This window comes from Podarcis pityusensis (genome assembly GCF_964106645.2).
Source record: "Podarcis pityusensis genome assembly, chromosome: 12".
In the NCBI taxonomy this organism is placed as follows: domain Eukaryota; kingdom Metazoa; phylum Chordata; class Lepidosauria; order Squamata; family Lacertidae; genus Podarcis; species Podarcis pityusensis.
Window position 1 is genome coordinate 29,777,449 of NC_138037.1, and position 13,170 is coordinate 29,790,618.

A 13,170-nucleotide genomic window follows, 5' to 3' on the forward strand; every position below is an offset into this window, starting at 1 on the left:
CTACTGTAAAACAGAAAGAAAGAAAGAAAGAAAGAAAGAAAGAAAGAAGGAGAGAGAGCCTTCCCATCGGGATATTGTTGCCGATGTGATGCAATGTAGCAATAGTTTAGGGTGAAATCTTGAGTACCCTTATTCGGAGCTGTGATGAATAATGCCCAAAGGTTTTGCTTCCTCGCAACACACGAACACCCCAAGCCTAAATCAATTTACTTGGAAGTAAGTCCTATTGTAACCAAGGGAATTTACTTCCATTTGAAGAAGTTAGGCTTCGGATAACTGCGTGCTTCTGAAAATCAAGTTCCACTGGAACTTTTTCACTGAGGCTCCATGCAAGTTATGTGTTCAAACGATTGTTGTGTTAGATTCCATCACCACAAAAGGGAAGAAAACGAAGGAAGGAAGGAAGGAAGGAAGGAAGGGAAGGAGAAGTCCTAGCAGGGATCCATTCTAGTATTACAGTTCAGCCAGCTGCTCGAACTGGGATTTCCAGTATCCTCAGTGTCAAAGCTTAGAGAGAGGCTGTTCCTTTTTCTGTCCCAACCTTTCGGAGTTTCCCGAGATCTTAAGTGAGGCAGAAAAAGGTATCCACTCTCCGAAGTGACACCCGCTTAGACTTAATATGCTGAGAGTTACTAGTACAGAAGTCTGCCCTCTCCCCACCTCTCCTTCTCTTTCCCAAAGGGGCTGGCTCAAACCACAACCCTCTTAAGAGCGGCACACAAAACTTCCAAGCCAAATAAGCTACTCTGCTTTTTACCAGATGGGGGAGTGTCGAACGCAAGGGTAGTCAATGGTGCCGTGTAAATCACAGTTCTTTGTTAGGAACACCTGACGACAGAACCCAGGAACCAATGGATGATTCTTAAACGGAACGTATCATTCTTTACTCATAGTATTAAAGAGATCAGCTAAGCAACCACTGCTGTTCATTCCAAGTATTTCTTTACTCTTCTTACTCTTTATTTTCTGCCCTTTATTGAGCGAGAGGAATAGCTTTCGCCAATCTTTATATCTCTTTTTTTCTTTCTTTCTCATAGAACCTAATATTCAGAACCAACTCTTTTTTCCAGACCTGTACAAACTATTTGTTCAGATAGTGGGCTTAAATATATGTTCTTCAGGTTTATTGCTGTGCGTGTGCCTTCAGAACTTGTCTCGAGAAGACTTTCCACTGAAACTCTGAACTCTTTTGACTGCTCGAAGACAAATGTATGTTGCCTTCTCATCTATAAAGAGCGAACACCTTATCCGCAGAGGAACGCCTCTTTTTAAATGTTCCATTTTTTGTAGTCTTGGATAGGTTTCCACAAAAGGCGATTTCCTTTACTCAGCGTCACTTCAGAGTTACAAAACAGGTGTCTCATGTGTACGCAAGCTTTTGAGTTGTGCAGATCTCTTCGCCATTTCTTACAAACACCTAGCTCGAAGTAACCTGGCAGGTTGACAGCTCTTGTACTAAAATTATGTGGGTTTTGTGTTTTATTGGCTTTTTAAAAAACCTGTTCCAGGTTTTAGTCACCAACACTATATCAAAGGTAGACTCTTTGCTATGCATATCTTTAGCCAGTCAGTTCCAGTCATTTATGCTGTATTAGCATGCCAAGTTTTCAGGCAGAGATGAAAATGGATATTTCTCTTAGCACCTGGGAGGGACAAGAGAAGTCACCCTATAGGTTTGAAATATAGTATCTTTTCCTTAGTTTTGCTACATTGGCAACTTCTTATCTTTCCTTATATTCGGATTATGTTAAAGCAGTTGGGACAGAGCTTTAAAAAATTATCTTAAGGTGGTGGAGCAATGGTTTCCATTGTTCAGAAGTTCAGAAAGTCCGTTCTCCTGCTCCTAGCCACACCGCTGGTCCGGTGTACCTCGTCTCCTTTTTGCTTTTCTGATGGAACTAAGCAACAATGCTCACAGAAAGGCTATTTTCAGGACCTTGGAGAGCTCCACACGCCCTGCTAGGAGCTCGTTTCATCTTTAGGACCCTGGACAGCATCTAACAGTTCTTGAACGGCCACAGTAGTGACCTACCCATTCAAGCTCTCCCTCAGCGACATTTGCGGTAGAGACCTTTGCAGTAACCTTCCATGTTCATGGCGCTTTCTAGCTCACCGCGTAGTAACTCCAGGCGAGTTAACAAAGCAGCCCTCCAGCGCCCGACCTCTCGCTTCGGAAACAAAGAAGGCGAATAACTGAGATTGATGTCTCATTAACGATCGATGCTATTTTATGTGAAGCGAATGGAATAATAATAATAATAATAATAATAATAATAATAATAATAATGCATTAAGGAAGCTTCGCCCCCCCCCCACGCTAACAGAAACCCTTCCTTTTTTTAACGTCTTTTGGGCAACAGAGCAGGATTTTCTCTCTAAATAAGGGAGATAGCTGGATGCCTGCAGCCTCCACCCACCATTTGGTAATGGCACTTCTCAGTTTAAGTTACGTATCTTTCCAGAACCAAAAGGGAGACTGTAATTCACACGTAATGGAAGAGAAAACCCTCTGGGGAACAGGATTTGTGCATTTGCTCTTCCCTGACTAACCGGCTCCTCTTAAAAGCAGATGGGTGAGAAACAAGGTTGACTACTTGCTATGAAAAGCGCCTCCGTTGAAAGGATCCGGCGCGAATAGAAAGGGGGGGGGGGAACTTAATATTTATTATGGACTGGAGGACAGCGTCACACTGTTAGGAATGGTGAGAAGTGTAGGTTCCTTTTATCTTTTTTATGTTTTGACATATTTTTAACAAAAAAAAACTTTAATACGTTGAAAAAATTCACCGGGATGTTTATTGACAGTGAAATATTCACCGAAGTCTACACACACACACACACACACACAATATTCGATCACTTGCACCAACGAAAGTCAATGAGTGACCCTCCTGATGACCTCTTCCTAAGCCAACCTGTCTCTTGACCCAGTCCTTAATAACAGCTGTTAATAAATTAATTATCCCACCCCAGCATTTAAAAACACAAACAAACAAACAAACAGGAATGCAAGAACTCTCATTTGATTCTTAGCCAAGCCCTTGGGATTGTGCTATAAGGATACTATTTGTAATGGGCTAGCCATACTGATCGGCGCAAACAAACCAACCAACCCCGAGCCCATTTATGTGTTTGCCCAATTAACTTAAACATAAGCGATAGTTTTTTTGGCGTTCCTACGAGCTTCGCCTTCCTCGGTTAAGTAAGAGATAATCATTGACTTTGCCCCTCGATGGCATAAATCCCCACTTAATATTGACAGAGCTGTCCCCCAGGGTTTTGCTCGCGGAGAAGCGGTTGTCGATAAAACACAGGAAAGTTGACAAGGAAGGTGTAACTGGATGAGGGATGGGAAGCCTTACAAGAAAGAGCGGTGGTGGGAATAGATTGGGCCGCGCTTTAAATCAGGCTTATTCAAAGACCCACGAAGAATACGTAGGAGAGGTTTTTTTGGGGGGTGGGGGTAGCGCGGAGGCAGGCGAAGCTGGCGCCGAGTGTCTGCTTAAACACTTTAGCACCTTGCTGATTCATGGATCCGGGAGGTGAAGGAACAGCTGGGGACGCAGCCTGGATGCTCAAGGCCTGTGTCTCCGCCGTCGACTCTGGGTACATCTCTATCTTTGAAACGGGGAGAACAGCGGCTTCCGTAGCCGAGATGGCTGTCGTGAGGCTCAACGCCTCGAAAGTCGCCACGCGGTTTACTGATTCAGTAAGATTTTTATGTACTTATTATTCCTTTTTATATATTAAAAATGTTTTATCCTCCTATCCCTCCTCCCCCAAACCCAGGGTGTTTTACATTACAGGATCTGTATGTCAGGCCTGCGAACTTGTATAAAATATTGGGGCGGCGGGGGGGGGGAGTAAGTGTCGCCCCGCATAATGGTTCACAAGAAAGGGCTCACCATTTGAATGTCAATGCCCATCAACTTTTTTTGGTGGGGGGAGGCCCCCTCAAATATTTTATGGAGGGGGCCAAAGGGACCACGGCCCCTGGGAGTTGGCTCCTATGTGTAACGTTGTCTTCACAGCAACTCTGCGAGGCAGGTTAGGCTGAGGCACAAGCTAACTCAGCGAGCTACAGGGCTGAGAGGGCTTTAAACTGCGGTGGGTCTCCTTGGGTCTGGTTCGACCTCCTGACCCCCAGCTGACGGTGATTCCACTAGTTTTAATCATGACCACTAGTTTTAATGCGCATCATTTTAGATACCAAGAGCATACATAGCCTATGCGAAGACATTGGTCTCAACCTGTCCTTATAGGTTTGCAACACAATGGATGGGGGCGAAGGTAAGATCTGAACCGGGCTCTTCTGCGCGCTTTATCTAGCGAACCAAACTCCTCTGCCCTCGCCATCAATCTTCTGTTTGCCTTAGTACTCAAAGCGCCAGTCCCCCCCCCCCCGCTGCTGTTACCCGCGGAGAGACTTGGCGTCGCCAGTTAAGTCTCCATCCTCTCCTCCGGTTCTTTCTCCCCCCGGAAGGCAGTTAGCTTTGCCTTGTCGCGTTATCTGCTGGCAGGTTCTGGATCCACTCGTAGATTGTCTTTCTCGTTGATGAGGCCTGTCACTTAACGGGGGCGGGGGGCGGGAAGAGCTTTCTTCAATTGCTCCACTGCAGGCTGGTTGCCCACTTCTTATTAGCAGCGTGCGCTAGATGGTTGGCTAAGCCCTCCACGCACAAAGGCGACCCCCGCCGCCGCCAGCCCGTCGTTTGCATATGTGTAAAAGGGCAGAAAACAATGAGAGGCTGCTGCATCGCTCGCGTTGGAGTCCTCTGCATCAAATGGCAAAGCCGTTTGGCTCCTCCATATTCCAGGCTCAATGAATTGCAACGATTATTGAAGAACAAAAGCTCGGGCGACTCGCCTTCCCCGCTTCTTTTCCTGCTGAACTTTAAAAGTCATTCTAATGCAAATATTTCTGCATTATTCCGCCTGCCTGTTTCCCTAAAAGCTCGCTTAGGGAGGGGAGGAATCTTGGACTCCGTTCTTCATTTGAGCAGCACATCCGCTGTGAAATAGATAGCCAGACCTCACTGGCACAGGAAGCACATTTCTTGGGGAGGTGGCGGTGGCAGTGGGAGTTATTTGGTGGACCTGCAATTTAAGACAGGAACTCAAACTTTCTAGCGGATAAACTGCATGGGCTTGAAAAGAAACTCTTCATTGCGCTGAATCTGTATCCAAAGGTAAATGGAAATTAGGATAGGGGTTCTGGATTACTTTTGGCAAGAGGTGTATCTCGTTTTCAATCAGCTGCTGTGTTTTGGATTCTGCTGTTACGTTTCTGTTAATTTTATATTGACCATCTCTTTCTATGGAAGCACCATTGGATCTTTATTTCCAAGGGGGAATCTGGGCCAAGCGCCTGGGAAAGCCTCAACCCCTTCCCAAAGATCTTAGGCCTTTTCCTTTAGGTACAAGGGCTGAGTGGTGAGTGCTGTTGCACTCAGGTTTTCTTGCAGGCTTCTCAAAGGAATCTGTCTGGCCACTGTGAGAACAGGATGCTGGATTAGATGGGTTATTGATCTGATCCAGCACAGGCTCTTCTTACAACCACATATTAATCTATCCCAGGGCATGGTCTGGAGAGAAATCTGTACCTGACCAGATGCTTAGTTCTGGAGTGGGTGGCAATTTGCCTGGATTCTTGTATGCAGCAAGGTGAGAGATGGCAGCCGTGATAATAGTCCTCCCTAATATGACTTGTATTCAGTGCCGGATTTATGTATAAGCTAAACAAGCTATAGCTTGGGGCCCCCCAAAAAATTAAAGAAAAAAACACCCGGATGTACATTTCTAAAATATAAGATAAAAAACAAATAAAATAAAACCTACATACAGCAACAGTGTTTTGTGTTGTGTAGGCTCCTATGAGATGTAAGTCATGGGCCCCACCTGCTAGCCTGCTCCCTAAAATATCACTGGTTTGCTCATTTCTATATATAGGGTGCCTACATTCTGCATGGACTGGTTGCATGGCAACATGGGCAAATGGCTTTAGATACCTATCAGGTCCATACATTACCATATAGTGTATATTCCACACACAAAAACAGTGGCAATTTGTTGTGACAAAGGACAGCTGGACATATAAAGGGCCCCATTACCTTCAGTAGCTTAGGGCCTCCTCAAACCTAAATCCGGCCCTGCTTGTATTCAATGCTGGTCATAGTCAGAGCAGACCCATTGAAATCAGTGAACAACTAACAAATTAATTCCCAAAGGTTTACTCAGCTTATAGCTTAGTTGGATACAACCCTGTGGAACACCTTCCTCTCCAAATAAGATTTGGAGTTTTCGCCAGGGCTTTTGGTTGAATATTTATCTCCTCTGCACTTGGCATTTTTATTTGAACTTGATGCTGGGGATTGTTTGATGCAGGTTTTAACCATGTAGTATGATATTCATTTCAGAGAATTTTAGAAGCATAGAATTGTAGAGTTGGAAGGCACCTGAGGATCATCTAGTCCAACCTCCTGCAATGTGGGAATATACAGCTGTCCCATATGGGGGTCGAACCTGCAACCTTGGTGTCATCAGCACTATGCTCCAACTTCAGAATGTTTTGATTGTTGCAAAAACTGTGGTAAAAACTTGTTGGGGAGGCGTATTGCCTGAAAACCTAAGAAATACTAAATAAGACAAGATGATGCAGCCACTTTGCTGAAGTCCAGCAGATCTGAGCTTGGATGGGAGACCATTAGGGAAGTCAGTGTATATTGCCTTTGATGGCCTTTGGAGTTTAAAAACATCAGAAAAACCAAAGCTGTGCTCTGAAATGGAATCTCTTTTACCACTCCTTGCTAAAATGAAACAGCAGTATAGTTAATTTCTATCCTTTTAAAAAAATGTGGAACTTGTTTTTATTATCTAGGAAGCAGGCTGCTCTTGTCAATCTGTTTATCATCATACGTAGTTTTAAAAGCCACTCTTGATTGAACTGTTTGCCCATCAACTCTTCTGTTAAGCTATCTTGTCAAGAAATGCTGCCACAGGCCTCCAGGTATATAAAAAAGCTGGCGTAAAGTTAATGGACTGCCTTATATATTTACAATCTCAACCATAGTGCCAGAACTCTTTTCAGAGCAATATATGTATTTAAAATAGGTGCAGTATAAAAGTTGCATATTCAGGTTTGCCACTCAATCAACAGCCATAAAAACTACATTGTCAAGTGTTAAATATCAGACTGTGTGTAATTTCACAATCATTTACCCAAGTTGTTCATAGCGTATTGCTGTTCTGTAACTTGTCAAAATTATTAAAAAAATACATTTATGCAGGAAATCATGAGCATATTAATATGTATCTTATAGTGATAATTATAACCTACTGCAGTTTGGTTTTTTTTTTATTAAAAAAATGAGGAATACAACTGTTGACTTAATGAATTTTATGGATGTACTTTGTTTGGCATTAAGCAAATCAAATACATTGTTAGAGTAAAAAGTGGGGAGGGAAAGAATACAAGGCTGATCAAGACACCATTTTCATATATGGGTTAAGTTTTGCAAACCAGGCCACATGATGAGCACCAGTTCACAGAACTGGCTTAAACCTACAAAACACACTGGGTTATTTGATTTTCCAAGATCTTTTGTTTCAACTCTCCAACATCAGAAAGTCCCACTGCATACGTTGGTGTGGGTAAGAATGTGTGATGGGAAAGGTTAGGATTAAGAAAGTAGCTGGACAGGCAAGTGTCACATTCTAAATTTTTGTCCGTAATTAAATGCTGGTGCAAAGAGTTGTGGCTTAGAAAGTGAGTGACGTTGCTACTGCTACTAATACACTGCACCATTTCCATGGGCCAGTTCATACAGCTAGTTGCTCCTCCTATAGAACAGTTTTCAGGAGTGTGTAGAACCACCAGTGGACTCATAACCTGGCTGAGTTCAATTGGAAGAACCAATTGTATGATGCCTTAGACTTCAGGTGGGTTGCAAGCCTGCTGGCAGTCTTTTGTGCTCCGGAAGCCCATTGTATGCAAGTTACCAACCCCATCATTGCCATAACACTGATGTTACAAAATGCAGAGCTGGGCTGGAGGATGCTACTTCCCTTGCACCATCAAAAACTAGGATCTTTATATCAATGAGGGTTGAACCCACTGAGGAAACTCCACTGACCTTTCTGAAAGCAAAAATAGGTGGAGTGATAACAGGGGAGATCTGCTGCAGTATGAGTTTTGAACCCTTTGCTCACTAAGCCTCTGCCAGTTGGGAGTGCTGTATTGCAGTGGTCCCCACTTCTTCAAGCAGGTCTGTTATCAGAAAGTAGCTGGTGGGACTTCTGCTAAACCTAATGGCAGGTATGATGTGAGGTTCCTCAGGGTTCCATCTTGTCCCCTATGCTATTTAATATATATAGAAACCACTGGGAGGTGTAATCTGGGGATTTGAAGTGTGGTGCTGCATGTATGAAGAGGACACCTATCTCTACATTGAGCTTTGTCTCCCCATTCCATGTGAATCAGGAGAAGCTGTACAAGTACTGGACCAATGACTGGAAAAAGTGATGGTCTGAATGAGGGTCAACCAACTGAGACTGATTTATGATAAGATGGAAGTACTGTGGGTAAGTGGTAACTAGGGAGGTGTTCTGGATGGAGTAGCACACCCCCTGAAGGAACAGGTGCATAGCCTGGGGTTTCTCCTTAATCTGAAACTGACAGTAGAGACCTAGATGCCATAAGTGACAAGGAGCACCCATGTTCAGCTCTGGTTGGGTCACTAGCTACAATCATTCCTGGACAGGGATAACATGACTTCAGTAGCCCACACTCTCATAACTTCACAGTTGGACTATTGCAGTGTGCTTGACATGGGCTATCCTAGGGGATGGTGTGGAAGCTGCACCATCAGAATGCTGCTGCCTGGTTATTTGGGGCAGATGGGATCATATAGTACTGGATGCTTGTATGTTATCGGGCTCAATTCAAGGTGTTGGTACTAGTGTTCAAAGCCCCAAACAACTCAAGGCCAGAATACTTAAAGAATCACCTCTCTCAGTACTTGCTGGCCCATGGTTTGAGATCAGCTGGAGAAGCCCTCCTTATGGTCCCATCAATGGGCATGGTCTGTAGAGTGGTGACACAAGGCAAGAGCTTCTCTGTGGTGCATCTCAATTGTGGAAGCCCCTCCTGGGGAATGCCAGTTGTCTCCTGCTTTGACAGTTTTAAAAAAAAAATATCAATTGAAGATGTGTTTATTTATGCGAGCCTTTGGCACATAGTGGATTTTATCTGCTCAGGTGTTTTTGTTATTTGTTGTGTCTGCTATTTTATGTCTTTGTTTGTAATTTGCTGTTTCATGCCCTTGAGTTTTTGATATAGGTTCCTAGCTACTGATTCAATTATGATTTTATCATGATTGTATTTTTGCAGTTGTTTTTAGCTACCCTAGACTCTTAAGGGAGGAAGGGGGGAATAGGATGATGATGATGATTAAATAGTCACAGTTTTATGGCATCACTGAGCCTAAAAGGAAACAGTTGTTCACTAATGTGGATACAGAATTTTTAACATAAGGCTTGGTCAGTTCATTACTGCACCAGTAATGTTTGTAAAAATGGGGGGTAGTGGGACTACATTGGGGAAAACCACATGTTTTCTCTCCATGCAAGCAGTCCCAGAGTGACTTCAACACACCATGTGACCCACATGATTCTTTCGTACAGAAATAGAAGTGACTGCTCCACTACAATGATAACATATGACTTTGGTTTTGGAGGTTAGTAAGTGTTAGAATTAGGTCTGTGTCTTAGATTTATTTATATTCGCCCAAAGGTTGTTCTTTCATTTTTTGCTTTGAATTTCAAGGAGCGATCTGTGAAGTTAATTACTTTGCAGCTTACGCAACATAATATATTAAAATGTAATCCAGAAAGATGCACCACAGAACTTCACTTTATAGCATGGCTTGGAGGATGTGCTCACTTCAAGCTAACCCCCCCCCCCCTCAAATGCTATTTATATAGTATTTATGCTGGCATGTATAGTGAAGTTTACCTGGGAGATTTGCAATGAGTTTAAATAATTAGGTCACTCAGATAGCTGAGGTTTAGATACAGGGGTTCCTGCTGTATGTCTTTGATTAGTGTGCAGATTTTCAGTGCTGCAATTAGGTAATTTTAGAATCTGGACTTAATGACCTTATGTACCCACCTCCTTTAGATGTTAATGTGCATTACTTCACTTCAAAATGTGAAAAGCCAGCCCGGCTGTATTTTAGGGTCCCATTGCTCTTTCTACTAGTGGGGGCCTGGACTTCTGAGCTGATGGCACCACTGTTTATTTTGCCATGCGTCATAAAGCATGATGTGGGTCTTCTATGGAGGCATCAGCTCCTCCCTGGCCCATTCCTACCTCGTGTGTTTTGCATTGTGATTGGCCTAGGAAACGGAATTCTGACTTCCAAATCATCCTCATCCTCTAATAAGCCATGCTAGACTGTGTGTGGAGTAGAAAAGAGGTAGGCAGGCAACCATGGCTGCTAACATACAATGCATAATCCACAAGAGAACGCTAGATAATACATTCCACACTTTCACAAATAAACCCGTTGGCCAAAATATCAATGTGCAGGCATCATTCCCTTGTTTTTGAGTGTCACCATTTTTAAGTCTATCTCTGATATACCAGTCTTCCATTTTGGATTTACATAATACAGGCTTATTTAGAGGAAAGTGTACAAAGTGGGCCTAAAAAGTTGAAATGCTTCCACCAACAGATCTGCTAAAAGGCTTGGCTGTTGTAATCTCAGGCTGAGGCCTGATTGATTTCTCAGTAGTTGATTGTTCCCATTGTTAAACTTCTTCGATGTTTTGCGGTACATTTGATGTGAAAGCTCTATAGGTGGTGTTTGACTTGAGGGGGTGCATTCACTTGCACAGCCCATCATTTGCTGCTGCAGCCATGACGAAAAGAACAGGGGCATCCTATTGAACCCTTTGTGCATGCGTGTGAAATCTAGTCCATGTTGGCTCTGTTAAGTCCTCTCCTCCTCCCTGCATTCTCTTACTTTCTCCCTCTGGGCTCAGAGAGAAAGGGCAGATGGATGTGTAGGCAATGCTAGCTGTGGTTTCTTCTGCTTCTTCTCATTATTTTCTGGCATTATCCTACTGTCCATACCAGTGCCAATGGGGACCAGTCTCTGTGGACCCAGACAGGTTCCCTGTCGGGTCTCCTTTAGCCCAACTTCCTCACCCAAACATCTGGAGCACCTAGCTTAATTAGATGTTCCCCAGGACTTCTAATGTCCTATTCCTTTTTCCTGCTCTCCTTAGCCTACTATGCTGGTGCCATCATTTGAAGAGGTCGAGGGATTTGGGCTTACGATCTGCACAGGTGCCTTTTTTCCACTCAAAGTTTGTGTGTGCCTTTTTAGTTTGATGCAACTGATGCAGCCATTTGTAGAAGGAGGCTGAAAGATGGCAGTTTGTCCAAGGCTACTCAGGTGAGTGGGCCTTTAAGTCAAGCCCTTCCCACTCCGAGTCCAATGCTCTGTTAACCCTACTTCTAAACCCCACACTAGGGAACCCATAAATCATGTTAATGATTCACATTAGCTTTAATGCATACCCAATGAAAATAGGGACATGGGTGGTGCTGTGGGTTAAACCACAGAGCCTAGGACTTGCTGATGAGAAGGTCAGAGGTTCGAATCCCTGTGACGGGGTGAGTTCCCGTTGCTCGGTCTCTGCTCCTACCAACCTAGCAGTTCGAAAGCACGTCAAGTGCAAGTAGATAAATAGGTACTGCTCCGGCGGGAAGGTAAATGGCATTTCCGTGCGCTGCTCTGGTTCACCAGAAGTGGCGTAGTCATGCTGGCCATATGACCCGGAAGTGGTACGCCGGCTCCCTTGGCCAATAAAGCAAGATGAGCGCCGCAACCCCAGAGTTGGTCACGACTGGACCCAATGGTCAGGGATCCCTTTACCTTTTATTCCATAATACAGTGGTACCTTGGGTTAACAACTTAATTTGTTCTCGAGGTCCATTCTTAGCCTGAAACTGTTCTTAACCTGAGGTACCACTTTAGCTAATGGGGCCTCCTGCTGCCGCTGCACGATTTCTGTTCCCATCCTGAAGCAAAGTTCTTAACCTGAGGTACTACTTCCAGATTAGCAGAGTCTGTAACCTGAAGCATCTGTAACCTGAAGCGTCTGTAACCCAAGGTACCACTGTAATAGTAATTTTATTATTTATACCCCGCCCGTCTGACTGGGTTGTCCCAGCCACCCTGGGTGGCTTCCAACATATATAAAAACATAATAAAACATTAAACATTAAAAAACTTCCCAATACTGGGCTGCCTTCAGTTGTCTTCTAAAGGTTGTATAGTTACCAGTAGTGGAGCAACTGGGGGGCACCATGGGCAGCACTGGAGTTGCAGGGCACCCCAGCTGCCACCTCCCTCCTGGTTGTCCTCCAGCTGAGGGGGAGGCAGTGGGTGGACTTCCTGCAGGCTCTGCACAGCACGCTCTGCCCCAGCTTGTCCTGCCCAGTGGGTGCTAGCCCCGCCCATGACAGCTAGCCCTGCCCCTGTGTGCGGCACACATGCAGGGCACACACACTGTCCCGGGCACCCAAGCGGTTAGCTATGCCACTGATAGTTATCTCCTTGGCTTGGGGTCGCATAACTCCATACCCCCAACATTTCTCTGATGAAAATAGGGACATCCAGTGCTATTTTTCTAGAAAAAAAAGAGGTGCTGGAGCTCACAACGAACTTCTCCCTTGTTCTCTGAGAATGGAACTGGTGCCCACTTGATGGGAGTCAGAACTGAGCTCCAGTGAGCTCTGGCTGAAATAAAGCTAAGGAAAAGTGGGACATTCTAGGATCAAATCAGAAACTGAGATGGCTTCTGGAAATCTGGGACTGTGCCTGGAAAATAGGGACACTGCATCCATTCAAATTAAAGCAGATGGTTTCAGAGATCATTGTTTGATGTACCTATGACATCCTTCATACATGCACATAGAATGACACAAAAGCCACTTCATGGGTGGGCAGTGTAAATGAAGTAGTAGTGTTGGTGGACTCAGTCATGTAGATCTTTCCAACTTAATCAGTATAGTGGTACCTCGGGTTACAGACGCTTCAGGTTACAGACTCTGCTAACCCAGAAATAGTACCTTGGGTTAAGAACTTTGCTTCAGGATGA

At 44.3% G+C, this 13,170-nt stretch overlaps 1 protein-coding gene and 1 long non-coding RNA gene across 5 annotated transcripts in view; one reads left to right on the forward strand and one right to left on the reverse strand.

Moving 5' to 3' along the window:
• The window catches only part of LOC308459640, a 215,621-nt gene that overhangs the window by 46,610 nt on the left and 155,841 nt on the right, over positions 1-13,170 (reverse strand). The window lies entirely within an intron of this gene.
• NXPH1 (neurexophilin 1) overlaps positions 1-13,170 on the forward strand; it is a 170,065-nt gene that overhangs the window by 11,137 nt on the left and 145,758 nt on the right. Inside the window, exon 1 of one of the 4 annotated variants that reach the window (XM_080975053.1) lies at positions 3,515-3,709. The exons of the other annotated variants lie outside the window; for them this stretch is intronic. Within the exon in view, the coding sequence (XP_080831179.1) occupies positions 3,530-3,709 (180 nt within the window). The 5' untranslated portion in view covers positions 3,515-3,529. Of the gene's footprint in view, positions 1-3,514; positions 3,710-13,170 lie in introns of those variants that run through there. 4 annotated transcript variants of the gene reach the window in all.